Raw genomic sequence first — 27985 nt, forward strand, 5'->3', positions numbered from 1 at the left:
TTGACCATGGGTGTTTAATAGAGCAGAGGAACGGCATTTCAGTTCACTTTGGTGGAGGTATTATTTAAATGTATTAAATTAACACATTACTTTTATTTTCCTTAAAAGATGTCACTATAAATTTGAAGGTCAAATTCTTATAGGACTATTCATCAGATTGCTTAGTTCACCAGTGCTCTGTGCTTTCTGGTGACATACAATCCAAAATGCAATGAGGTAAGTGACTTTTTAAAGCAATTTCTTTTTTTTTTTTTGCAAGAACTCATAGTTTATTAAGTGCCTAGAAATTGTCTGGGAAAGATGGATGCTCAAAGAGTATATATTTTAATTATTAAGATTGTTAATGACAGGACAGCTCCGAGATTCTACCACAAGAGAAAAATTACATCCTTCATGGTATTATTTGTTATTCTGATATAAACCAAGTACATAAAAATGTTCCTAATGAACTGCCACTTGATGACTTAAAAGTACTAGTAATGTTTTGATTACTGATATATCTACAAACTGATATTTTGGCCAGAAATCTTCTGAGAGATTGAATATATTAGAAAAGGATACACAGAAATGTATTTTGCATGTAAAACTTCCCTCACACACTGGCTTTCTCTATTGTTGCACTACCACTCACAACTCTTGTATTAATTTTATCCTCAATAGTGCATTAGCTTGATAGCATATGTTTATATTTTCAGCTTACCAACGTATTATTTTCTCACAATTGTTTTGGATTGCATTTTGAGATTTTTTCCTTTGTAAATTGCATATCTAAACAAATAGTGTTTAACTACATATATTAGAAAATAATTTAAAATAACTAGATAATGACTCTACAGCTTGGTTTTGGAAAGTACTTGACTATTGGTAATCTTTATATATAACAATGATTCTTAGTGACTCTTAACCATTTAGGGGTCATAGTAGCCCTCATAATCTGTAAAACATGCTGGAAATACAGTTCTTCATTTCTTTAAGCTAACAAAACATTGTTCTAGAGATTTTCATCATTACCCCCAATAAAGGGTTCCTTCCTAGTAACCTATTAAACTAAGAGTTATTGAGAGTGGCTGAAGTGTGTTATTTGTAAGGTAAAATTAGTGTTACTAAAATTTTAAATAGTTTAAAAATTTATTTAAAATTCATTCATTTTAAATACTTCAGAGTCCGTATTCTACCAAGTCTGTTGTAATATTGCAAAACTCACTCTGCTCCTGATGTAATGAGATGGTTGAATTTTTTGCAGTTTTACTGGAGAGCACTTTAATAAAGTGTCATTAGTGTTGTGAATTGGTTACAGTTTTCAATTGAAGCTTTCTTATATTTGTTAATTTGTTTGTCAAATCACTCTTTGATTTTTTGGCAACTGCTTTCTTCTTTTGTTGTTATTGTACTGTTTCTATTTGATTGTTATTTTGTTCCTTTGTAACTTTTTCTGAGTCTTTTCACCTCCCTTTGGAAAAGTATGAGGTGGGTTTGGGGGTATTTCTCATTACAGAAGTGGAATTCCATAAAGTGTAAGACTTGTTGCTGTAAGCAGTGAGCCAGATTAACTCAATTGATCTAGAATATATTAATTTCCTAATATTGTGGGTCCAAAACCACACTGGAGTGTGTTCACTTTTTTTTATTCCACTTCTCCTTTTGTTCTTTAAACCTTTTTAGGGTCGTCTGGACAGAGGTTTCCCTTGATGTTAGAGTTGCAAGTATCCCATTTAAAACCGTGGGAAAAAATAAGAAAAAGTATCATATAGCTATTCAGAGATAGTATTGCTATTGATAATAGCCCAGAATTATAATTTCTCCTTTAACTAAAAACCCCTGCAATATATTCTCTACTGTTTCATGAATGAATATGAAAAATTCTGTGGTATCTGAATCTTCTTGTCATAGTTTGTTCTAAGTAAGACAGAAAGTTCTTAGTAGGTAGAAATCTTTCTGTTGAGCTTACTATGGTAAATTCAGATTACTTTGAAAACTGAATTTCTAATTAGACAGCACGCAAAGGTCAAAATGGAGAAGATCTTGTTGTGGAGTCTCCTGTTAACTCTTTCTGGAAGTCAAGCTTCAAGACCCTGGGCTGAAAGAAATACTGAATTTGCGGTGGATCTTTATCAAGCCATTTGTTTATCTCATGAGAACAACATCTTAATTTCCCCTCTTGGAACAACTCTGGCCCTGGGGATGGTACAGCTGGGAGCAAAAGGAAAAGCACAAGAGCAGATTAGACAAACTTTAAAATTCCAGGAAACCTCGACTGGTGAGTTTCTTACGTATGATTATTTATACTGGACAAGATCTGGCCAAATTTATTTTTAAACTGTTCCTCTATTAGTAGCTCAGGTCTGTAGAACATTAATAAGTTAAAAATGTTATGTAAAGTATAAAAAGTTTTATAGTTTTTCTTAATAAAATGGAGAATCGTAAATGCAAGTAATTGTCAATGTAAACAAATATAATTGTTTCTTCATGAAAATGTTACCAAAATCATTTATTATGAAATTAATGCTATTCACACAAAAACTGTCAATCTGTCTGTGTATTTTCTTCTGGCCTGTTTTAGCTGGTTTTAGTTGAGGTTATGTTGTGTGTGTGTGCATGTGTGTATATGCATAGATATACACCCTAAATATGGATACGCATTTTCTTCCACTGACAATTCCTATGTTGTGATCATTTTTTCATATCCTGCAACTGCTTCAGAATGTATTTTTAATTGCTGTGTCTCATTGACACTTACGGAAATACCATCGCGTACTTACCTGACCCTCACCACTGGGTAGTCGCCAGTACTTCTCCTGTGAGCCTGCCGCAGTGAGCACCCTCCCCCAGAAATCTGTGTGTGCATCTCTCATTATTTTGTAGGCTTTTACAAATTAGTGTTCTAATTAAAATTTAACTTTTTCAATTAAACGAGACCCAGAAAAAACATTCATTTATACATTTTAAAAGCTAAAATTAATAGTTTTTCAAGTAAACTTGAAAAAAAAAAGAAGCATTTACATAACCTGAGACCTTTTTGCTCATGAGAAGTTGGCTTCTCGTCTCATAAAGACCTATCTGAGATAGTGTGTAGAAGCTTTAGTGCTGGTGTCCCATTTGAAGGGGCAGTTGCCCATCACCCTGGCTGTCTTGTGCTCCCAATTTTCATAATGATTTTAACTTAAAATTTTACATCACCGTCAGATGTTGTGTCCTAAACATCAGGGGAGACACTCAGATTTTTGATTCGGGCTTTGAGTCACTATAACTATAATTCATTTTAGTATGTTTACCTTAGCACAGAGTCATTCTATTTAGGAAACTGTTTTTCTGAAAAAAAAAATCTATTTGCGAGGTTTTATTTGCTTCATTTTAAATAAAAGCAATTTTATATAGAAAGGGAGTTGGTGCTAGTGAAGTTGATTCCAAGAGTTTTCCTTGGTGAATGATGTAAAATGAAGCCACTGTGTTCAGATCTAGTCTTGATTGTCTGTATGAATTTCAGCAAGTCCCACTGGACAGTCCCAGAAACATTTATGTCACATGATACTGCTTTGAAAAATAATAGAACACTTATGGAGGTATGTAAAGTTGATCCTATGATAAACTAGCAAAATTAGAGCCTCTGAAATTTGAATTACTTTAAATGAATCCATCTTATAGAGGAACACAGGAGTCTTAACAACTCGGGATTGTGAATGTGCTAATAATCATAGTAATAAAAATCACTATCATGACACTATCAAACATATACAGTGTATCAGTTAGTCATTGTTTTATGTACTTGTCTCTAATCTTCACAGTTTGTGAGGCAGACACAGCCCTGCTATGCAGATGAGGATAACGAGGGAAAGAAAGGTTAAGTAACTTGCCCAGAACTAACTCCAAAAATGATTCACTGAGGGTTGTAGATCTTAAGAGCAACAATAAACGTTCTAATATTTTCTTTGGAATAGGATGTATGGACAGTTAAACATTAATACTGTAACACATGCAATAAAATCTACCAGACCATTATGCTTTGTCAAGGGAGAGAGGCACAGATGGCGGGTAAGTGCAAAAAGAAAAGAGAGACCAGCCCAGAGGAGAGAAAATGTAAAAATTAAACTCTGGAAAATAAAAAAGAAGGGAAAAATGAAGGAATAAAGAGAAAGGAGCTACAGAGTTATGGAGGAGAACAGAGTGAGAGAGTGCATGCATGAAGCTGCTCTCTGCTGAGTCAGGCTGTATTTTACTTTTCCTGCTACCAGTCTGCTTCCCATGAACGCTGCTTATTCTACAGACGGTCGTGCAGCTCCTGGCATCCTACCCCATCGGGGCGCTCAGTGTCCTCAGTTCTTCTTTCTTCCCCCTTGTCAAAACAGCTGCTGAGGATTTAACCTTCTCCAGTTTACTGAGCATCTGATAACACTCCATTTTGCTTTGCCTCTAATAATGCTGCTTATTAATCAAAGACTAACTTAAAGGTGCTTCTTTATTCTAAGAGAATAAAGAGAATTAGGTGTCGACTTCTATCTCAGTTCTGCATCCAAATGACCTTGCGATTGGGCATCTTTCAAGTTATCTTATCTCTCTGGATTTTAGATCCCTCACTATAAAAAGAGGAGTTTGGCTTAGATGATTTCTGTGGACCTATTGGCTAAAATAATCTATAATCCTATGACTGCCTCTGTTTTCATCTTTGGATCTCTTGGATTGTACACATGCTTGGTTTGGGGGCTCTTAATAGCAGGAGAAGTAAACACGTACCAAACTTTAGAACATTTTCTGGAGGTCTGGTAACATCAAACCAGAAGTCACATTCACTCATGACCTGTAGGTTTTCCATGGCTTTATTTTAGGAAATGAAGTTAACTTATTCTCAGTGATTATTAGGAGCCATGGGTATGTATTCTTTTTGATCTGTGCTAAAAGAAGTTATTCATCTGTAAATTAAATCAAATTTATAAGGCAGATAACTTTATATTCTCCCAACATGTGTTACTGGAGAAATTTTTTCATTGACTTCCGAGTCCAATGATTTATCAAAGGGCACACAGTCTTAGACCTTAAGTACATGACATAAATTTATTTGCTCTGACAAGTGAGTTGGAAGTATTTTTTCTCCCCCTCTCCTTTTCCCCCTATTCCTTTAAAGATGTTCATAAATTACAAGCTCCTGAAAATTGGTTTCAAATTCTGCCACTTTATTTCTGACCTCAGCTAATTCTTTTGGAGCTCTCTTGCCCTCACTCAGAAAGTGTTCACTGTAGCCTCTCAGCTATTGAGCTATTTTTCTCAGCTTCAAATAGCAAGAAATGATTGCATCTAAAGTCATTGTATATACAAATAAAACAGACTGACATTCTCCCCTTCCTTACATAAGGAATTCCAGGGTTATAAAGCATTGCTGAAATTCTTCAGATCCAATCATACGGAAGTAAGTTTTTGTTGTTTGTGTCTGTGTCTGTATCTCCGTGAATGGAGAATCATAGGCTTTGAAACAGAATGCAGTATACCTTCCAGAGCCTGCATGAGTGGACAAGGAGGCAAGTGGGGACTGAAAAGTAGTCTCCACTCAGCTGCACAAGATGCAAGACAACGGAGCCACAGCCCCCACCCACCAATGAGGGCACAAGTTCTTATTTGCACAAAGATGCCCTGTGGCATCTGATGAAGTGTTCACACACACACACACACACACACACACACACACACACACACACTCCCCTTCTTTCCAATAGACACCTGATAGCAAGTTTCTCTCAATCCTTTTTTGTTTCTGTATTCAATGAACGTCACCCAATGATGAACCATTTATGTTTTCTTCAATAGAGATTAATTGCATGTCATCAACTTGTAAGTTATGAAAGTGGTATTTTCAGCATTTAACTCAAAATGAAACAAAGATTCTGAAAGAACCTTGGATTTGAAATACAGTTCCCAGATTTAACGATCGAGTTCCTGAATTAAGCCAGAAGGGGATGAAAAATATTGGTACCCTTTGGTAATAAATAGGAAACCACGGAGCAATGAACAGAGCTGAATTCTCTCATGGTGCATACACCTTCCTGACAACACTGTGGTCAGAGTGACCCAATGGTAAATAAGTAATAGGCCAACAGTGATTCTTAGCTGACTCTGACAGACTCACTTGGCTAGTGCTTACAGTTGGGATGGTTAAAGATTTTTATTGTTCACAAAGACAGCCAAAGTACATAAATTCATGAACCTGAAGAAATAGGCAATTCTGGTTCTTATGCATCTCTAGAGATGATTATAGGGGTTACTGCATTCATTTCAAAACTTGGACAAGCACAGTTGCTCATAAGAGAGCAATTCTTTCTTATGCTGAAATAAAAGTAGTATTGAAAAGGATTGTTCACACTGCCTGAGTCCCCATCCCCATCAGCATTAATTAGTATTCCTCTTTCATAAATATCACATGTTGTGCAAAGAATACGATTCTAAAGATACATTTCCAACAAATAAGAATGAGCTACATTTGACTATAAAGAGGGAGTTTCCTTCAGCCTGTTTAAATGCATATTCTTGTTTTTGAGAAATTTCAAATTTACATGGACTTTTTTCTCCATCTCTCTACAAAATGCATATTCCACAAGAGATAAATGCTTAAAATATTTATACTAACTTAGAAAGGATCGTTAGTTATACCTAAGGGTGCAAAAAATTGATGATGTGAATCAGAGTGCTTGGAAGCGAAGCTGAGAAGCTGTTGTTTTTATGTTGTTCAATATGTCAGTATATGTTACAATTATTTTTTAGGAGAAGAATTTTCTGTGCTGAAGTCATTTTTCTCTGCCACCTCAGAGAAAAAACAAGAATTTACATTTAATCTTGCCAATGCCCTCTACCTTCAAGAAGGATTCACTGTGAAAGAACAGTATCTCCATGGCAACAAGGAATTTTTTCAGAGTGCCGTAAAACTGGTGGATTTTCAGAATGCAAAGGCTTGTGCAGAGACAATAAGTACCTGGGTAGAAAGCAAAACAGATGGTAAAATTTCCCATTTTCATAAAATCATTATTTGCCATTGTATTCATGGTTTTTAATATCCTGAAGTAAAGAATGGTTGAATGTTTTCCTATTAAACTGTGGCTCAGAGAGATCAAATCTCCTATTTTGCTTCCCTGTTATTCAAATTAATACTAAATTATAAAATTGAGAGAAATTGTATGCTGCTTTGAAAAGTATAGAGATTCTTTTTTTTGAGAGACACCTATTTGTAGCATTCTTAATGGAAGAATTTTAATAATAGTTTTTGTTTAAGTGTAGGGTTTTTTTTTTTAAGTAGAGCAGAAGGAATAATGTCTTTGGCTAGGTTAAAACTTCAGTCTGTCAATCTCAGATGCCTACTTTCCCACAGACATTGTAAATAATTAACACATCTTAGTTGGATGTGTTAAAGTTTCATAATAAATATTGATGATTCTGTCATAAAATGGTAATCTAAGCTTTAATTTAAATATAAGCTAGCAAAAATTCCAAAGGCACTACAGAGTGACATCGCAGAAAGAACACAAGTTTAAACTCATACAGATCGGAGTTCAAATCTTGACAAGTTCTAAACTAAGCCCCATTTAAAATGAGGGTACCATTAAAGCATTTCAGGATTACTGCGTGGTTAAAAAGAATGTATGTGAAGTGACAAGCCTATGTCAGGTCCTCAATTAATAGCAGTTTGTTTCTTTGTGCATATGCTCTGATGCAAAAAACTATGATGTGTAAGAAGCGACTGTATTCATGGGAAGCCTCAGATGGAGAAGCCTAAGCTGAAAATGTGAGATGAGTGTTGTGAGCAGTGTTCACAGGAAAGTCCTGTAAATGGGATGCATAATGAGAACAGCCCTAGACAGCTCCAGGGCACCTGATCATGCTGCTATCCCATAGATTCCAAATTCTCATTGGACACAGAAATAGGAGACTGGTTGTTTAGAAGAGGAAAAATCACACCAGCAACTCCATTCTTGTCCTTTCCTGGTCGTCAGCGGCTGTGGCTGCAAGAGTGGCAAGTTTGCAGGTGCCATGACCTTATTAACTCTGACTAACTTGCTGAAGAACCTTGAAATAAAGTTAATTTAAAAAGACCAACAGATATGCAGGAAGAGGTATATAGTTTTTGTTCTTGCTATCTGAAAAACTATTTACGCAATAATCTCACGAAAGAGAGGCCATTACTAAGTCTGTCCAAATTTGCCTGAGACAATCTTGTATCTCCTGTTTCCTAGTAAAACCCTGTTTGTATCTGTTTCTAAGTGAAATATTTAATAGCACTCCCCTTTACTCTCAAAATTGCCAAGTTTAAATGATAAAGCACCCTGGTTTTAATTATCAGCAAAATAAATTTTTCTTTTAATTCTATTTAAAGCAGTTCCTTTGAATCAAGATGGCATATTTCTTTCTGCCTCTTCCTCCATCCCCGTCACAGGAAAAATTAAAAACATGTTTTCAGGGGAAGAATTTGGCCCTCTGACTCGGCTTGTCCTAGTGAATGCCATTTATTTCAAGGGAGACTGGAAACAGAAATTCAGAAAAGAGGACACACAGCTGATGAATTTCACTCAGAAAGATGGTGCGGCAGTCAAAATTCCAATGATGAAGGCTCTTCTGAGAACAAAATATGGTAGTATGAAACATGACACTCTAAGACATCAATTTGGAAATTGCCAGGTATATTAACAATATATTTTCTCTGTTCCAGGTTATTTTTCTGAATCCTCCATGAACTACCAGGTTTTGGAGTTACCATATAAAGGTGATGAGTTTAGTTTAATTATCATACTTCCTGCAGAAGATGTGAACATAGAAGAAATGGAAAAACTCATTACTGCTCATCAAATCCTGCAATGGTTCTCTGAGATGCAAGAAGAGGAAGTGGAAATCAGCCTCCCCAGGTTGGTAATGTCGTTTTATCATTCTGGTTCTTCTGTTTTCACTCATGGAGGGATTTGAAAAGCTGGCTGAAAGATAACAGATGCTTGAAAAGGCTATTGACAAAAATGAAAAGAAAACCCCATTTGGAGATGTTATGCTACTTTATGGCTACAAGGGCAGGTTTGAACATTACCAGCATTCCTTTGGTTAAAAGAAGAAAGGTTTTCAAAAAAAAAAACAAAACAAAAACCAGGAGATGGTTAAAAATATTTGCAATCTTTATAGAAGTTATCGAGTTAATGTGAGGTTATAGGGGCGGGCCCTAATCTGATATGGCTGGAGTCCTTATAGAAAGGAGAAATTTGGATGCAGAGATACACAAAGAGGAAAGATGATGTGAAGAAACAGAGGGAGACAGTGGCCATCTACAAGCCAAGGAGAGAGGCCTGGAGCAGATCTTGCCCTCATAGCCCTCAGAAGCAACCAGTCCTGCAGACACCTTGATTTTGAACTTCTAAAACTATGAGACAGTAGGTTTCTATTACTTAAGGCTCAGAGTTTGTAGTAATTTGTTTAGGTGGCCCTTGGCAAACTAAGTAAGAACAACCTCAATGTTTAACCAAACGTTACTGAAAGCTAATGATAAAAGGGGCTTATAAGGTGAAAAGTAATTTAAAACCAGGTGCCAGGGAGTGTCAGCCATTTCTTGTACCCGGGAGTCTTCTGTCCATTGCTCTCCTTAGCCTGCCCTTATCATGGTGCCAAGGCCATTCACCCCAAAGGAGTGTCTTTACCATTCCATCCTACCCAGCATCCTGGGTCCTCCAACTTTTACCAGCATAAAAAGAAAACAACACAGATTTCCCCCCATCCTCTATAAGGTCAGATTCCTAGTCATGTCAAGAACCTAAAGCACTAGATTTCAGCCTTCAGTGAGAACAACAGTTTTGTATTGGGTAGAATAGATTACACCCTCATCATCGCAAACTTCTCCATCTCCATCCCACAGCTCCTATTTGCATAAAAAAGCTCCCTGTGTTGCTTTTCCCAAACAAATGAACAATTTGCCTTAAGAGGTGAATTTGTATCTTCAGTTATATGGAAGCAGAAACATTCATTGGCAGTGGTATACTCTTTTTCCAAACAAACTCCAGCCATCAAAGATTTCTTAAAAATTTGGTGGTAGCTTCAATCACAGTACCTCACTAGATGATTCTATTCATAGCACAAAGCCTGGAAAGTAGAAGATGCTAAATAAATGATGGGTTTTTTTTTTTTTTTTCTCTTTGTTGAAAGATCACTGCTCAGCCAGTACCAACCTAGAAAGTTTCCTCTGGATTCTCAGTCTCCCTTCCTCCTTCCCCCTTGGTCACGCCCTTCTCCATGGTAGCTAACCAGTATATTGAAATTAACTCTTATGTGTAGATTTCTCCAGGATGCTCATTAGAATCGACCACTCCTTATTGTTACTTCCAGAACACTGCATGCATGTTTACATTAAGGTACTTATTTCGTTGCATTTTCATTTCTGGCTCACTCTTATTGATCCTATTAAGATGTGAGCTCTAGGACAGGGGTTAGTTTCTCCTTCATTTTGGTTTCTGTAGTCCCTAGCACGTTTCCTGGTACATAGTATGTGCTAAATGAATATTGTTGAGTTAAGTTACATAAATATTTTCAAAGAAAGAGATTCTATGTTATTTCCCTTTATCTGATTTTAAATGTCTCAAATATCATAATTCAATTTTCTAGTCACTCTTGAATTCATTCCCCTTGAGGATGCTGACAAAGCCATCCCTCCCTCTCATGCATGCGGCAGAATAAAAGATAGGATATTAGTCATTTTTTTGTACTATTCTCTCTAGAGAAATAAAATTAAGATTTTTTTTTAAATTCAAGGAACTGAAAATTTTGTTATCAATTATTCAATTGCATTAATACTTCATTACATTTAAAATGTATTCAGTTCTCACTAAAAGGATGAGTCTTCTGATTTCTTAAAGGAGTCATTTGCTCATGTGTTAAGTTCATGAACGATTTTAGTCCATCAGGACCATTTATTGAATCCAGTTTCCTGAGCACTAAGATCATGGATTGAAAATTCTGAAATACATTTTCCCCAAGATGAGCAATTTCCTTACAACAGAAAAATACCCATTTGAAATCTGTGTTTAATACAGAAGAGGGAAAATTGTACGGGCTCAATAAATACTCTTGGGTGAACTGACAGTCTTATACTTTATTACTCAATGCTGTGGTTCTTCTATATCTGAAGGAGTGAATTATGGTTTCCAACTGATAACTAAGGATTCTGGTGATACTGGGACAGTTTCGTCAGCCGTGTTAGTTTCCCAGGGCTGTTGTGACAAATCACCACAAACCAGGTGGCTTAAAACAACAGAAATCCATTCTTTCACAGCTCTGTACGCTAGAAGTCCAAAATCAAGGTGTCAGCAGGGCCATGCTCTCTCTGAGGCTCTGTGTAGAATGTTCCCTTGCCTCTGCCTTGCAGCTGGTGGTGGTCCGTAGTGCTTGGTGTGCCTCTGCTGGTAGACTCATCACTTCAGCCTTTGCCTCACGTGGCCACCTCTCTTTACATGGCATCCTCCTTTCTTGCAAGGACACCAATCATACTGAATTAAGGTCTGGTTCTACCCCAGTATGATCCTGTTGGTCTGAAACAAATACACTGTCAGATGTTTCTCCAGCAAAGATGAGTTTATTCAGGATAGCAGAGAATTGCATTTTGGGGTCTACAGCCATGACAAGCCACATGCAAGTCCCTCAATGGTAAGGGAAGGAAAACGCTTTTATAGAGAGGAAAAGGAAGTGGGGAGGGCTATAGTAAACAAAGAGTCCACTTCTCTCCATTGGCTGAGTCCTTGCCAGGAAGGAAGGGGAGTGTTTCTTCTTCCTGTTGGGCTTTGTTATTATTGTCCTCACGGAGCATGTAAGCTCCCCCTTCTGGTCTCCCAAGTCTATTTAATTGAGATTTCTGTTTATTAAATTTTTTTACAACCTCAACCTAACTAATTACATCTGCAATGATGCTGTTTCCAAATAAGTTCACATTATAAGCTGCTGGGGGTTAGGGCTTTGACCTATGAATTTTGGGGGACACAGTTCAACCTATATATCAACTAAGCTAAATTTTGTCATTGTAAAAATAAGTAAATAAAAGCTTCTTTGGTAGCAAAGTTAAGTAAATGCCAAGAAAAGAAAAATTAAACATAAAAATGCTTGTAGTGTATGAGTGACTAGATTATAGTTACTGTTAAGAAACACTTCTCCTTCCCCTCTTTGATATATGACTAGTTTAGAATCAAGGTCAATAAGATAGAGTGTAATCTAAAAATACTAAGGCACTTTCTAGTGTTTACTATCTGTAACATACCAGATACCTAATTTTGTACTTTATCCTGCAGTTGGATAACAGCTACAATAATCACATTACTTTTTCTAAATTTAATAGGGATCTTATCAATATTTTAGTAGTCAGAGTTCCTCAGATTGATGATTCTAACACACCCTTACTATGTATCAGATTCTACTCTCTATAAGAAAGGGTTTGAGATTGTATTTTTATGATCATGTGTATTGGCAAAATTGATCATTTATTACATGTAAATAAGGTAAACAAACTTTTATCTATATAGCACTTTAACTTTGTTAAGCATTTAATATTTACATTTTAATACAAATTACTATAGTTCTATAAGCTGACTTGGTTATATCTTGCATTCCACAGATAAGGAAACTGTGTCATTCAAAAAACAAATTGATTGACATTCAATTAAGTATTGGGAGACAAGATTAGCTCTCATTTCCATTGACTCACAGCCTTATGATCTTATTAGTTTGCTACTTATTAGAAAATTTATCTCCTTTTCAAAAGCAGAGATTGCTTGGGACCCCACTATGGACAGGGGACTGGGACAAATGCAGATTGATAGACATGCTCCCTATGGATAAGATGGTTACCACTTAAATGGAATGGTGCAAGATTTGCACAAGAAATTTACTAACAATATACAGTAAATACTAGAAGATTAGTACAACTTGTAAACACTAGAAGATTCGTGAAAAAAGAAAGGAGAGAACGGAGAGGGGGCACCAGAGACTGAAACTGCACAGACTTCATGGAAGAGGAAGGATTTGCACTGGGCTTTAGAAGAATGAAGAGTGAAAAGTCCCATATGCAATGGGGAATTATTGTAAATTTCCAAGTAGGCTAGTGGGATGATTAGGCAGTGCTTTATAGATATATTTGGTAGTCACAGTGCCTTTGGTCAAGCTGGATAACTTGTCTGAACTCTCTCCCTATTCTCCCTCCACCCCCATTTTTTTCTAGATAACTTCTGTTGGTCCTGAAAATCAAATTTGGGTTTTAGAAAGCTTTTCTGTTCTTTCCATGAAAGATTCCACATCTTCCCTTCTCCCTGCTAGGAAAAGTTCCCCTAGTACCTTGTGTTGTTTTTTGCACAGTAGTTATATTAAAATTATTTGTTTGTCTTCCCACTGGACTATAAACTTCCTGAGGTCAGGAGCTCTGCATCTCTCCTTTCTGTGACCTCATCACAACAGTAGCTACTCAATGAACATTTGTTGCTTTAATCTGAATAGTAGTGATGTTCAGGACGTGTTAAAGAGGGAAAGACTGAGGTCCAAAAGATAGGTTAAGAAACCACTGCAACCATTCAGGCACTAAGTAATGAGTATTTAAAGGAGCAGCCTCGCTGGGAATGGTAAGTGACTGGTGAAGTAGAAAGGCATTTATTGGAGTGTGTGACTACCTAGATATGGGTTAAGAAGGAATAGATGGTTCTAAGGTTCTAAGTTTGACTTTCTAGGAAAATGAGAAGACTTTGATTTTTCCTTCTTCTGTAGCAGTCCTTAACTGGGCACCATGGACTTCTGGAGAGTTCTGGGCTAGATTGCAGTGTCCTTGAAGCCCTTGAAATTATTAGCAAGTTTATGAGTGTAAGGTCATATATAATTTCCTCAGGAAAAGCTTCACAGTTGTCATTAAATTTTTGGCAGTCAAGATCTTTGAACTTGTTAAATACTATACTTTTATTCAAAAGTATAGTAATAACTAAACGAGAGCCCTAGTCCTTCTGAGAGATATCATTCTTTAAACATGTTGACTGATGTGACACCTCACAGTGTCTTTTATCAACTGTTGGAACCAGATTACAGAAAACAGAACGTGATATTGAAGACCAAGAGCTTTGCCACCTCCATCCTCTATGACTTTGATTTTTCTCTTATTACTAAGTGGGATGCTGATAATACATGCCTCTTAGGGTTATTGTGAGGAGAACTATGGGAAAAGGTTTGTAACATTTATAGTCTTCAATATTTATTATTATTCTCATTCGACTTTAAAATTTATTGAGACTCCAATACAGTGCCAACGGTATCCTGGGTGCTCCGCCTCTTTGCTGTGTCTCATTTAATCCCCACAATAAGTTTGATAGAGATTTATTTTTATATTCAGGTTACAGTTAAGATGTAGACCAGTAAACACTCTCCTGTGGTCACACGGAGAGTAAATGGTGGAGTCAAAATTGTAAGAGTCAGGAAACAGGTGTAATGCGGGGCAGACATGAGGGAGAGCACAGAAGGAGCAAATGATCAGCGATAGGATGAGCAGCAAGATAAGCCACGGAGACTTTCAGAAAGAGACAACAGCTGCCGTGGGACATGAAGTGTCATCTTTTTGCTGGGCTAGAGATCCACCCCAGGCTTGGCCAGCCTCAGGACGCTTAAGTGGGTGAATGTGAACCATGTATGGGTGAGAGGAAGTGACCTCAGGGAAAATGAGGCTGGATGTGGGAATAGATAAGTCATGACCAGCTGCAGGGTGATTACAAATGTTCATTTACTTTCCCCTTTTGGGTACTGATACAAATTGGAATGCAGGTTTACATTAAACATTGTCCAGATATGTTTTCTATGTGACAGAAAGCAATTTAAACTCAGCCCTTGAGGCCAATGGAGTATTTCTCTCCACCCCCCACCCCCCAACACACAGAGGAAATTGGTTAGAAAGTGACAGAAAATGTTATGTACTCACATAACAGTCCAAGCCCACCAATCAAGGATCGTGTTATATCTCAATCCTTGTTGGCAGCCCCAAGACTTGATTTGCCTGTTTCTAAGCCTGAATCTCCCAAGGATGACTCAAGCCCACTGTATCAAAACTGGGGTTCGAAAAAATAAGAATAGGAATTTAAGGGAGCCCCATCCAAGGCATTTTGTCATTAAAGAAGAGTCTGGGTATAAGGGAGAGGAAAGATACAACACCAATCCGTGGTAGATCCTGCAGACCCCAGTGGATCTGTCTTAAAACAGAAATTCTGAATTGTTTTCTTTTGTTTTCTGCAGCTTTAACCTGTGTAAGACCCCTTTAAGCACAATGGTTGCATATGGCAGTAAATTTCTGTCTTTCAAGGAGATGGATAATGTTGACACATGCTAAAACATTCATGATTATTTAGTTGTTGTCTATCCAGTCTTTCTGCTACCCATTCTTTTACCTTTAGCTGTATCCTTTTGACAATTGTAGAGGAGAGTCAAGGAAAAAGTAATTGAATCACATCTAGAATAAATATCAAGATTCACAAAATTTGGATTTAACAATATACATTTATGTATTGACTGAGATTATGATTTTGAATTATATTTTGATTAGAAGGCCATGGAATTTAGCACATTAGCTTTGACTTGGGATAGACTTGAGTTTGAATCCGAGCTCTGTCCCTTGACTTGTCCTTGAGGCTGCAAATCAACCTCCTCAAAACCTCTACTCCATATGTTAATGGAAATAATAATACGAACTTCCTAGGGTTTTTGTGAAGATTAAAAATGATCATCTTTATTAAGTGCCTAACACATGGAAGTGCTACAGTCACACCTGGCTATTCATGGCTCCAATAATTGTGGCTAATTAGAAACTGGCTGAAGATTATACTTTTATTAAATGGTTGAATGACTTTCTATCGCTGTAGGTTTCATTGGACTGTATTATGAGCAAGACTGTTACTTAGATGACTCTGGTGATAATTAGGCCTTATTAGATGTTGTAAGAAGGCTTGCAGTATTCCTTGTCATTATCCTCAAATCACTGGACTATTATACTAAAAATAGCCAAATTATAGGTGGACCAGAACATTTATCCTCCACCTTTTAGAAGCCCATACTCAATTCAGTATAAAAAAAAGTGTGGAATGAAAATAGAAAAAAAGAACAACCCCAAAGCCTCAAAACCATCATGCTGCATATAATCTTTCTTAGCAGGAAATTAAAAGGAAGGAGCTGAAAACAATTGACATAAAATAAGTTATTTTCATTATCAGGAGGTTTTAATGCGCCTGTTGTGAGTTGTGTCCATTCCCCGTTAGCCGGGGTTCTGAATGAATTAACATCTTGCAAAAGTGCGTAATATTTTACCAGCAAATGATTTAGGCTGGTAAATTTTTGCCACAGCATGTTCATTGGTTTGAAGAATTATAATTAAGAAGCTTGTTCAGTATTTGGCAATTAAGACAATGATCTAATGAGACTTGTTGCCCAAGCTAATTTCTGGCCCCAGATGTGGGCCTACCTGTCAGCTAAGCAAGGATCCTGGGCTTGAGCAATCATGTCTGCATCCAGACCAGAGAGCACAGGGGCAAAGGCCCATCAGGGCACAGAGAGAGCTCCCTGGACCGGAGCTGTCCTGGGACTTCCCTCAGGTCGGAAGTACACATAGCTTCCTGTTGAAGGACCGTGCACTCTTTTCTTTTCTTTCATAAAGAAAGTTTCCAACTTGGTTGTAAAATGTAAATGGATGCTTTTAGCATCCATGAAATCAGTAAGTACTAGTTTCTTCTTCTTCTTCTTTTTTTTTTTTTTTCTTTCTTTTTAATGAAATGGGAAAGTGAGCACCCGTGATCCTGTTGACTTGAAATCATGGAAGACCAGTGCCTGAGAGAATCTTTGAGATTCGCTGGTTAAGGCCCCTCTTCAGGCAAGCTGAGGTTGAGAGACTTGCATAGGATCTGGAGTCCTAACTTAGGGTCCTGCATTTGAAGGACTGGCCAACTCTTTTGTTGTTTTCCTCCTGTAATGTTTATGTTTATTTTATTCTGAAGAAATTTAGTTCCCTTTCAACTTTTCACCCCTTTCACAGGGCCTATTGGGAAGATGTGTGGTGTGTCCACAAACTGAAGGAAGTCACGTCAACTGTGACAATGGGTGGGAAGGATGATAGGTTACTAATGCCTCCTCTGTGTGCCTCAGGAGCCAACAATCTTCTTTAAGGACTGTTGGCCTCTGCTTCTGGCTCATAGCAGCTTGGACGCCTGCCAGGAACTGTTTCATGGTGTGAAAAAAACTTGAGTGTATACAGTTTCTGGAAGGAAGCTTTATACTTCTAGAGAAGAAGCCAAATAATTGAAAACTTAGGTAAAACTCTCACCCTGTTTTGTTGGGTAATTGTTACTTCAAAAAGATAGAGTATTTTCTTTCCCCTTTCCCCCAACCATTTATCTGGGAAGTAAGTTATGAGCAACCCAGAGCTTCTCAGTGGAGCTGGGGGAAAATGATGTGAAATGTGAGGAAATGTAACTGGGATAATGAAACAAAAGTTTTCACAGTATCATCTCTTCCAAGTCATCCGTTTTATTAAAAACGTTTTGGTAGCCAACTTGTGCAGTGTTTCAAGAATTTTCCTCTTCATTTTTTTTAAACAGATTTAAAGTAGAACAGAAGTTAGACTTCAAGGAAGCTTTGTATTCTTTGAATATAACTGAGGTATTTAGTGGTGGCTGTGACCTTTCTGGAATAACAGGTAATATGAAAAATAATTCTTATATTATCATGTTAATATGTTTCCTAGTAACTATGTTAACTGATCTTAAAACTGAAAGAGTGTTTGGCCCCAGAAAATACATACATGGGAAATAGATGTTGGTCAGGCCGGGCTGTCTGTAAACAAGCGCTCTATTTTGCATTTAAGTAGTTTTCCTTAATGGAAGTCAGACAGCATTTTTAGAAAGTTAGCTGAGCCTTCTAACCACACTTACAATGAAACTACGTAAGTAAAGTCTTATTTGGGCTTTTATTTCAGCCCTGTTTGGATTTCCTTATCTGAATAATGGGAATTGCAACTTTGAGCTTCTCTTCTAAGCAGAGCTAATAAAACTCTTATAAACCAACTTGCAAATGTTAATTCGGTAATATTAGAGCCCACAAAATAGTCACCCACAAGCTGCTGCGTGATGAGCACAACCTAGAAATTGTAAAGCCGCAGCTTGTGGATTTAGCTTGAGACTGACAACAAGTCTGAGGAGAAGAGCTTTTATGCTCACTGGCACCTGGGAAACTGTGCATGGTTAAGATGCTCATTTACACAATGATGCCCAAGACAGTCTTTAATTTCTCTCATCTTGGCAGTACCCACTAGTCCAAAAATAACCAGAGAGGAAAAAAAAAAAAAAAAAAACGGATAAAGAGGGTCAACTTGTTTCAAGTTACTTGCCCTCTTTTAAATTCGGTCTTCTGTTTTATATAAAAGGAAGTCCTAATGATAAAAGCTTGTCTGTCTGATGGGGTTGGGTATCATAACACAGAATTATTGTGTATTCCTATATAAAATCTGGGCTTTGGGGAAATTGTCATTAATTTTGTGAGTAAATGAATAGAATGAATGAGTTTTCCTGGTGGAGGAGAAGGGTGGGGTACCCAGTGACATAGGTGTTCATTATCTCCTTCACACATGATTTAGCTGCCCGTTTTCCCACTGATGGATAGATCTGACTTCTCTGACAATTTCATCAGCATCGGGAATGAGACAGTCAACATTAAATACTGCGGCAGGATGCTATCCAAGTGTGGCCTGGAACACAGCCACTTCACCAACCTGAAAGAAACTAAACCATTTTTTAAACACCTCTTCCTCTTGAATTTCTTTCTGGCCTTCAGAAACTCACTTGCTGTATCTCAGACATTTCAAACAGCCACGCACTCTGCAAATTCCTGGCAATTTGTGACTTCTATAAAATCTCCTTTACAAGTGGATTTATCACGAAAAAACCTCTAAAATACTTTATAGAAGAATTTGTGCAAGAGAATAACCCTGAACAGAGTAGAATAAGTGTCCAACATTTTCTGCTCTGGGTTACCCACTTCCCTCTCGAGTTACCTATTCGAGTTGTTCTAACTGTGCTGGTTCTGCCTTACTGCCTGAAGTAAGACAGCCACAGCCAACCCTGGCAGTATTTCTGGTCTTTGGGAGAACAGTGTTATCCCTACTTACCATGCGTACAGTACACAGTCACCAAAGGCCGCTGTGAACCAGACCAACATGAATGCTATGGGATGCTTGCAAAAGAGACATATACTCATGTCGTTCACAAGTTCTGAATGAAATGTTTTCAAAGAGGTATTTTGGAAATTCTGAGATGACTGACTTCTGTCATTACCTCTTGTGTCACCTTTAGTAAAGTGTTTAGCCTTTCTGAGCCTCAACTTTCTAATGTTACATGAGATAATATATCCTAATGGTGGAAATAAATAAAAGAATGTAGGTGTATCATCTCGATCAACATCTGTCATACAGTAGATATTCAGTTAAATCCAAAAACTAAGTAGGCAAATGGCACATTAATATTTACTTGCACATCTTCTAGCAAAGCTATTTAAAGTTTCTTGTCCTTGACTTGATAAAGATATAATTGGAATTTTCATAGAAAATTGAAGGAAAAATTATTACAAAGGTGTAGAAACCAGTGAGTTTATGGAGTCCAGATTCCTTGTTCTGATCTATCCTCTCTCAGCTCCTCTGCTTTTTCCGAGCCTGGACCCTCTCTGTATCAGACGAATGCGGGAGACCAAGCTGCTCAGTCTAATAGCCGGGGAGTCCCTTGGTCTGGTGCCAGCGCTAAACTGGGTGAAATTCTCCACTATACCCCAACCTGCCTTTTAGTCTTCATTCTTTGTAGGGGACCCTCGGTCATCTACTCTTGCTGTATATGTGAATCATATCTTATTCTAGGCAGTTGTGGGGAAAAGAATGTGCTTATTTGCATGACCTAAACAGACCATACCCCTGTATTTCAGTTAATCCACACTAATGATGTGGACGCCCCCTTTTCTCTATCTTAACGTGTTTCTATCACTAGACATACTTACATCCATTGATTTATTTATTTGGCAAGTGTTTAATGTAAGCCTGCTATGGGCCAGGCAGTTTCCTAGAGTTGGACGAAACTTCTGGTGAAGTTTTACATCTGTTAGGGCAGATGGACAATTAACAGGTAATTAATTAGTTAAACGATAAGGTGATAGATGTTATGAATTAACTAAAACAGAGTCATGGGATAAAGAGATTAGGCCAGAGCAGAGCAGAATTAGACGGTGTGGGAAGGAAAGACCGCTACGAGGATGTGGTGTTTTTGCTGAGACCTGAGTACCAAGGAAGCCAACCAGGGAGAGTGCTGGGAAAGGGGCTTTAAGCAGAAGTAGAGCTGGGCTAAAGCCTTGATACTTGACCTTGTAACTGGAGCTACCGGATGAGGCGAGGAAGGTAGATGAGGATGCGTGAAAATCAGGGGCCCAGATGGAGTCATCACAAGCAATTTGGAGTTTATTTTCAGGAAGCCATTTTTTATGCAAATAACCCTCCAATGGCTTCTGTCTCTCTTGCCTGAGGGGATTTACTTTTCTGTGAGCTCTCAGAGCTGGTTCCCCTTGACTGAAGTATTTCTTCATGAATCCTTCTAAATCCAGTTAGTTTTGGTGGAGTCACATCAGCTTTCTCTCTCAAGAGAGACAAAGATCCTTTCTTTCCTTTCTTTTCAAGTTTCAAGACCCATCTTCCTCTCCTCTGCCCTCTTGTCTCCACTGAACCCATGACCACATTTCTGTGGGGTCTCTGAGGAACCTTGTCAGATCTGTCTGGTCGTGACAGATCAAGGATGCCAGATGGCTTCTGAATTCATGGTTTCACTTCCCCCTTCTCAGGGAGACTCCCCTCCTAGGTCATTAATCAGAAACGCTTCACACATACACACGAGGGGAGAAGGGGGCACTCTGTCAGCTTGTATCCCCACCAGAACGAAACGTGGTAAGACAGTATCTTACGCTGAGGAATTTGATAGGTTTTAAAGTATAGTTCTGAAGTGATTTTGTAACAGATGACACAAAAGCTCTTTAGACTTTCATCACCTCACCAGTTTTGAAGGAAAGTAACTTTTATTCTAAACTCAGATCAAAATCAAATACAGAATTTAAAAGGCAGGTTGGCTTTGAGGTTGAATACATGGGGTGGGATTAATTCAAACCTGTAAAGCCTTTTTCATCTCATCTGTAGACCACGACTAAGAGGGGCAAAACCCTGTGTCCATTCAGATGTTTCAGTTAGTGGGATACCTGATTTGAAGCTAACTCCCTTCTGTTTTTACCTTTTATATCTGGGCTGAATTTTGTCTTTCGATATCTATCTCTCTATCATCTTTGCAAGCACTAAACCTAAACTCATCTTTATCTCTAACAAATTAACTAACTTGGAAAGAGCTTGTTTTTTGCTTTTCTTTGTTCATTTGACATATGTAATTAACCTGGGATCCAATAAGTAATGGCTCTGAATTTTAACCCTAAATGCACTTTCATATTTTCCAACAGATTCGTCTGAGGTGTATATTTCCCAAGTCATGCAACAAGTTTTCTTTGAGATAAATGAAGATGGTGGTGAAGCTGCAACATCAACTGGTAGGACAAATGATGTCACAGAAGCCGGGAGGAAGGACTGGGGGAAATGAGCTTGAGGGTGCTGGCACTTTGCAGTCTTCTGATCTTCCCTCCTGCTGTCCAGTACACTGTAGGAAGAAAAAGTAATGGTTATATAAGCTATTTATGCATCTCTGTGGCCACAGCTTAATACAAAAGGGAAGGGATTTGATTAAGAGTTGAGGACCATCTACTAATATTTATACTTAATTGTAAATTGAATTACCTGCCGATTAGCCGATAGGATCTATTATTATGTTTTTAATTGAAGTATAGTTTACAGTGTTTCAGGTGTACAGCAAAGTGATTCAGTTATACATCTACATATAGATCTATTCTTTTTCAGATTCTTTTCCATTATAGATCATTACAAGATATTGAACACAGTTCCCTGTGCTGTACAGTAGGTCCTTGTGGTTTACCTCTTTTATGTATAGTAGTGCGTGTCTTTTAATGCACATTAGAATCAGCTGGAAAGCTTTTAAAAATTCTATGTATGTATGCCCAGCCCACATCCCAAAATAATTAAATCAGTATCTCTGGAGATGAGATCCAGCCTTCAATATTTTCTTTCATTTCCCTGAGTGATTCCAGTGTGCGTCCAGTGTGTGTCCAGTGTTGAGAACTCGTGCTCTCCGGTGACTTGCAGCCTATCCTTGCTGCTGTTGGTGTAATTGCATAGGCCAGCCGCGGCAGCACTTGGTAACTTGTTAGAAACGTAGCACCTCAGGCCCAGTTCCAGACCTACTAATTCAGCATCTACATTTTTCATGGTCTCCTGGTGACCTGTGTGCACGTTTCGATTTGAGGACCTCGCTTCTATGATGTATTTCTTTGAACAAATAGCATTTTGAATAGTACCTATGCTGCATAAAAATAATACTCAAAAAGTAAGTGGAGAAAAGCCTAAAATTCAGTTAGAAATGGAAAAGTCTGCATGACAGACCTTACTAAATAATCCTTATATACCATTAACTTTCCCCATACGTTTACCTTCCCACAATTTACCACCCCTAGAAGCCCAAATCCCCTTTTCCTTTTTCTAGTCACTTCTTCACAATTTACTACTTCTTGTTAAAGTGGCATATAAGCTCTCAAGCCTAAACACTTCTTTGTTGTGAAGCTCCTGTGCGGATACAAAATAAAATGATTTCTTCTATCAATCTGTCCTTTGTCACTTTAATTGACACACCTCAATCACAAACAAAAATTATAGAGGAAAAGTTTTTTTCTTCTGTACAATTGTTTTTCAATTCTGATCACATGTTGCATTTCAAAAACTATTTTCATGGATCTGAAAAAATTATACGAAAGTGTTACATTATTGGTAAAGAAAACATTTGAATTGAGTTAGAAATATTTAATCTAGAAATTAAAAAAAATCCAGTCATTTAAATGTATCCACTCTGAAATATTGACAAATGCCACACTGGAGCAGTCTGATAGAAATTATTACAGTAAATAATTGTAAAGGCAGAAGACCTCTCTTTCTAATATAATAAAAATCCTATGCACATTCAAAGCACAAATCCTAAAAGCTCTGAGCTCACAGAATAATTTTGCAAAAATTAAAAAAGAATAAATTTGAACTCAGATGTGATTACTACAAGCCTGAAGAATAGAAATAAAGTGCAAACATACCTGGATAGGAATTAAGAGTTGAAACATTATAAAACAAATTATATAATGCAAATAAATGTGAGCAGAAAGTTACTGTTTAAAAGATGAAATTTTCATCTGCTTTCACTAAATTGAGTCTAGTATCTGGCTTTCTTCTTCACTGAGTGTAAATGTGAAGTTAGAATTATCCCATGAATAATCCAATATTTATTCTTCTGCTCTTTGATTTTTAAATTTATTCCAAATTTCTCTGTGTTCAGAAAATGATTATTTTTCCACATGTTAACTCCTCAAGCAAAATGACCTTTCCTGTCTACAAAAAATATTATGGATATTTTTTATTTACTGATCTTTTAACGTGAACATCTAAATAACTGTTGTCTCTATTTCATAGGCATAGACATCCCTGCGATCATGAATCTGCATCGAAACCAATTTATAGCAAACCATCCATTTCTATTTATTATGAAGAATAACCCAACAGGTACCTTTTTGAGAATTCCCTCGAGGAACTGCTTAAGTTAAATAGACCTAGTTCTAACTGTTAATTGTAATCTACATATCTGAAATCATTTACTCCCAATTAATTGCATTTATTTTAACTTTTTCAAAAATTTTTTTAGTGTCTATTTGTGGAGTGCCTGTTCTGTAGCAGGCATTGTGTTTTAAGAGCGGACAGGGACCTAAAACAGAGCAGTAGTAACAACAGCTGCCAAGGTGGCTGGTGATTTTAAATCCCTTTCTCTGCAGCTAACACCATTTCAATCAGTTTGATATGATATTTAATAAAGACATAGAAACTCAGAGAGAGGTTGTGTAGTTTGTCTAAGGTCATACAGCTGAAAAGTGGCAGAATGAGAATGAGACCTTTTTGGCTCAGAAGTCAACCTTCTTTCTTCAATGTCAAAATGGGAGTGGAGACTTGGGAGTTGTACAGTTGTGAAACGTTTTAGAGGTGGATTCCAAAAGAATAAGTGCCTGTAGGCTCTGAGTGGGAGAGAGGGGTCAAATGTTATTTCAAATCTCTAATTTGGACAGTTGGTAAAAGATGATGCAGTGACATACCAGACGCAAAGGTAGTCATGGATTGAACTGGCATTTGACACAATGGCGACATAAATGCAGATGGCTTTTGTATAAGTTTTTGCAAATTCCCTTATGAAAAAGAGAGGCCAGAAATGTGGACACAGTGAGGAAACTTTAAGTGTATATTTAGAACTCGTCAGGAGTTACAACCCCATGTGAGGGCTCTAAACTACATAATATCATTCATTTCTGTATCCAGCCCAGTATTTGGCAAAGTGCCTTGCACGTAATGTCAGTGTCCCTGGAGATCAAAGGTTTGGACTTGGGTGTCAGACCTGGGCTTATGTACCAGCTCAGTGAATTAATACTTGTAAAACAAGTCATTTACACTTTCTAAGCCATATTTTCCTCACCTCCTACTTGAATATAATATTAATGTTTATTTCATAGAGTTAAATAAAAGAATATATGAAGCCCATGACACTGTGCCTGGCACATAGTGTTTGTTATGAATACATGAATAAATATAAAAGAGTGAATGACTGAATAAATGCAGAAAGGAAGAGAAATGGAAAAGCTTCTCTCTATAAACTGGTTTACATGGAGAAGAGACAGAGTTAATTTCAGAATCTGAATCTGTTAGATTAGTTAGCAATACTGATATTATTGGCCTCCTAAGGAATATATCAGCCTCTTTTTTTTAGGTCCCATGAAATTAATGCTGAATGACCCTTCTGATAGTTATATCTTGGGAACAGTGGGACAGTTTTAGATTTGATGATTAGTTTTAACACAGCCTCAGTTCTACCAGAATTGAAGTGGACGTGTCAGTGTTGAGATATTCTGAGTATGTCATTTGATCTATACGTCTTTAACCTCTGGCTAACTCTTAATTTCTTGCAATTAGTATGTAATTACTGAGTATGGAGAACAGAAAGAATGAAGCTGCATTAGGCATCAAGGCGCAAGGAAATAATGGCATTTAGAATAATGATGTTTGACTCTTTATTTTCCAAGTTGATGACTACGGCCATGTAATAGCTATCAGTTAAACATCAGTGAAAGTTCAAAACCCAAAATAATTCACTTGTTTGTTTATTTGTGATAATGCTCAACTATCAGACCCTTAATGACAATTTATACTGTTTTATGACCTTTATTGTAATGAAACTTTCTAAACTAGGGTTACTCCCTTAAAGTTTTGTTTAAAATGAATGGCCACTCAATTATTGGAGGCTGTAAATTGTTGCCATACAAAATGTAGAATGGTCTATTATCTTAAGACAATACACATTCAGGGATTTATTTCTTTTTCTCTCATAAATGAACTGAAGAGATCCTTGAGGTTAACGAAGCTGGTGACTTGGCAGGGCATACGAGACTGCTAAGTGGCTTACGACTGACATAAAATAGATTCATTTGACAATTTCTGAAGTATGAGGATGAATGATTTTAGATTTAACACAACCAATTTTTATCTAGATTTAAATTTTTCTTTTGGTCAAACAATCCTCTTGGGCAAAATCCATACATTATTTGTGCTTTCCCACCAGTATTGACTTCTATCATATATATCTCAGTATATTCATCCAAACCTCTTACTGAGCCAAGGAAGTGAAGAACATTTTTCCTTCTTTTAGGTTGATAGCATAGGCCAGAGTTAGAGACTTTCAGAAGAATATTGTAAAAGATTCTACAAGAAATGTGCCATTTCTCAAAAAGCAGTGAATCATGGTTTTAAAACTGACAGTACTCCATACGTAATAAAAAAAATATTGTATTTAAAACTCTTCAGGTCTTGGGTTGAAGGGAGAAGCAGACTGCAGGGTATTCATTAAGAAATCTTTTTTTTTTCTAGGTCATTAGCTTTGGTTATGCTATTGTATTTTCACACTATGAAGTAAAAGCTGCTTCCATCTGATGGAGATGTTTCATAACTATGTTTGATTAAATATGAGAGACACCTCTTTAAGAAGTGGGCATGAAAAGAAAAGTGGAAACAGTAATGATTTCTGCTTCAGCCTACCTCTAAATCCACTGCTGCTATGTCAAGGGAGATTTCTCTGATCTGTCCAATTTAGTAGTGAGTTGATTGGTGACTGTAGGAAGACTCACTTCAAAATGTGGTTCTGCTTGGTCAAAAAAAAAAGAAAAAAATTACAAAGGCTGAGACAAATGACTTTTATGTAATGGCTTATACTTCTGAGTGTTTAAAATTTTAAACTATTGTCTTCTATTTATAAGGTTAGTTCCTATGAAAGTTACTTTAAGTGTTCTCCAAACAACTCTGATAAGCATTTTAATGCCATAGGATTATAAAGATATTTTATGCCATAGAATCATAAAGATGCAAGAGTCACTGGTGATTCCCATTGAGACTAAATGGAGAAGGTGTTTACCATCCTTATCTGAGAAATTGGAGTACTTACTTTCTTGGGTTTTTTTTTTTTAGAATTATTTTGAGATTTTGAGGAAAAGTATTACAAATTATAATCACAAAAAGAAAAAAACCTGCTGGAGATTATGTCTATTTCCATGTTATTGGTCTTTTAAGACTGTCTGTCTTTGGACTGAACAAAACAGTTAGTGAAAAAGGGCTTTTTATTTAATTTCTGCCATGGTTATTTCAAACACATGTAAATATAGTCTTCATTAGCTTTCAAATTATGTAAAATTTTATTTTATCACTTTTGAAATGGACCTTTATTACAAGGGACTATAAGGAATGTAAGTCAAGGCTACGCTTGATGTGAGTCCATTCGAGCACTTCGCTTACCCTAGCTGAAAAGAGAGGTGAATGGATTTTGGCGCATCATTTCTTTCTGTTTTGCCCTCTAGTTCTTAGATCCTTTTCACTTGCAAACACAGAATGGCTGGAAACAGGTGTTTACGTTTTTGCTGTATACTATATCACCTCGGTGAGGATTTGAAAGCACTAGCAATATGAAATATTGTCTTCAGTGGTGAGCTTTGATTCAGCGCTGAAGGAGGAGATCTGAGAAGCTGCACTTTTAACCCCAAGGGCTCATATTACATGCACAAAGAGATGACTGCTAATGCCTTCAATTTAAAACTCTGCCATGCTCTTCACCATTTTATTATTCTGTGTTTGCCTGACTGAGTCTCTATATTTAGAAAAACACCTCTCTGTCACTTTATTTTTGCTTCCCTATGTGAAAAACAAGACTAACACATTTTCCATGATAAGCTGTTGTGGGTGTTAATTTGCTTCATAAATTATCAGAAAATGATTAATAATGATATAATTATGTATATTTTAGACCAAGGAGTGAGTTTTGCTATTAGATGTTGCCTGTTTACTTTACAGAGAGAAAAGTCTAAGCGATTTGTTTAAATATTAAGAAAAATTAATTATTGTCTTTTTTTTTCCTCCAGAGATTCCTAAATTGTTTTTTTCTTTTCCTAGAATCAATTGTGTTTATGGGCAGGGTGAGAGATCCCGACACCCAAAAGATGAAAGGAAGAGATTTAGATTCCCTGTGAATGAAAAGCACAGCCTCAGACTATAATTCCTGGAAAATAGTTGATTGGCCAGATATCATCAAATATCTTCTGTCTACCTTTTTCTGTTTTAAGTGGTGCCTGTATTCATCTGTATTAGGAGTAAATGACATTATTAATAAATGAAATGATGCATTCAATGTTTTTGTTTTTTCTGTATTTTTATAAAGTCTATATGAATCAAAAGCAG

At 36.9% G+C, this 27985-nt stretch overlaps 2 protein-coding genes across 2 annotated transcripts in view; both read left to right on the forward strand.

The window, feature by feature from the left end:
• WDR49 (WD repeat domain 49) overlaps window positions 1–2022 on the forward strand; it is a 129775-nt gene extending 127753 nt beyond the window's left edge. Inside the window, exons 19-20 of the transcript XR_012508629.1 lie at window positions 109–216; window positions 1992–2022. The gene's annotated coding sequence lies outside the window, so the exon portion shown is untranslated. The remainder of the gene's footprint in view (window positions 1–108; window positions 217–1991) is intronic.
• Window positions 109–27935, forward strand: SERPINI2 (serpin family I member 2). Its single transcript, XM_045514561.2, has 9 exons — window positions 109–216; window positions 1992–2257; window positions 6745–6975; window positions 8408–8602; window positions 8681–8873; window positions 17592–17689; window positions 21523–21609; window positions 23642–23731; window positions 27701–27935. The coding sequence occupies exons 1-9, from the start codon at window positions 212–214 to the stop codon at window positions 27775–27777; spliced, it is 1242 nt and encodes a 413-aa protein (XP_045370517.1). The 5' UTR covers window positions 109–211; the 3' UTR covers window positions 27778–27935.
• Window positions 27936–27985: the final 50 nt, after the last annotated feature.

Source organism: Camelus bactrianus, chromosome 1 (assembly GCF_048773025.1).
Source record: "Camelus bactrianus isolate YW-2024 breed Bactrian camel chromosome 1, ASM4877302v1, whole genome shotgun sequence".
NCBI lineage: Eukaryota > Metazoa > Chordata > Mammalia > Artiodactyla > Camelidae > Camelus > Camelus bactrianus.

Coding starts and splice junctions, on each gene's coding strand:
- SERPINI2 (XM_045514561.2), top strand. Junction 2,258..6,744: donor ATTCCAGGAAACCTCGACTG/GTGAGTTTCTTA, acceptor ATTATTTTTTAG/GAGAAGAATTTTCTGTGCTG. Junction 8,874..17,591: donor GTGGAAATCAGCCTCCCCAG/GTTGGTAATGTC, acceptor TTTTTTAAACAG/ATTTAAAGTAGAACAGAAGT.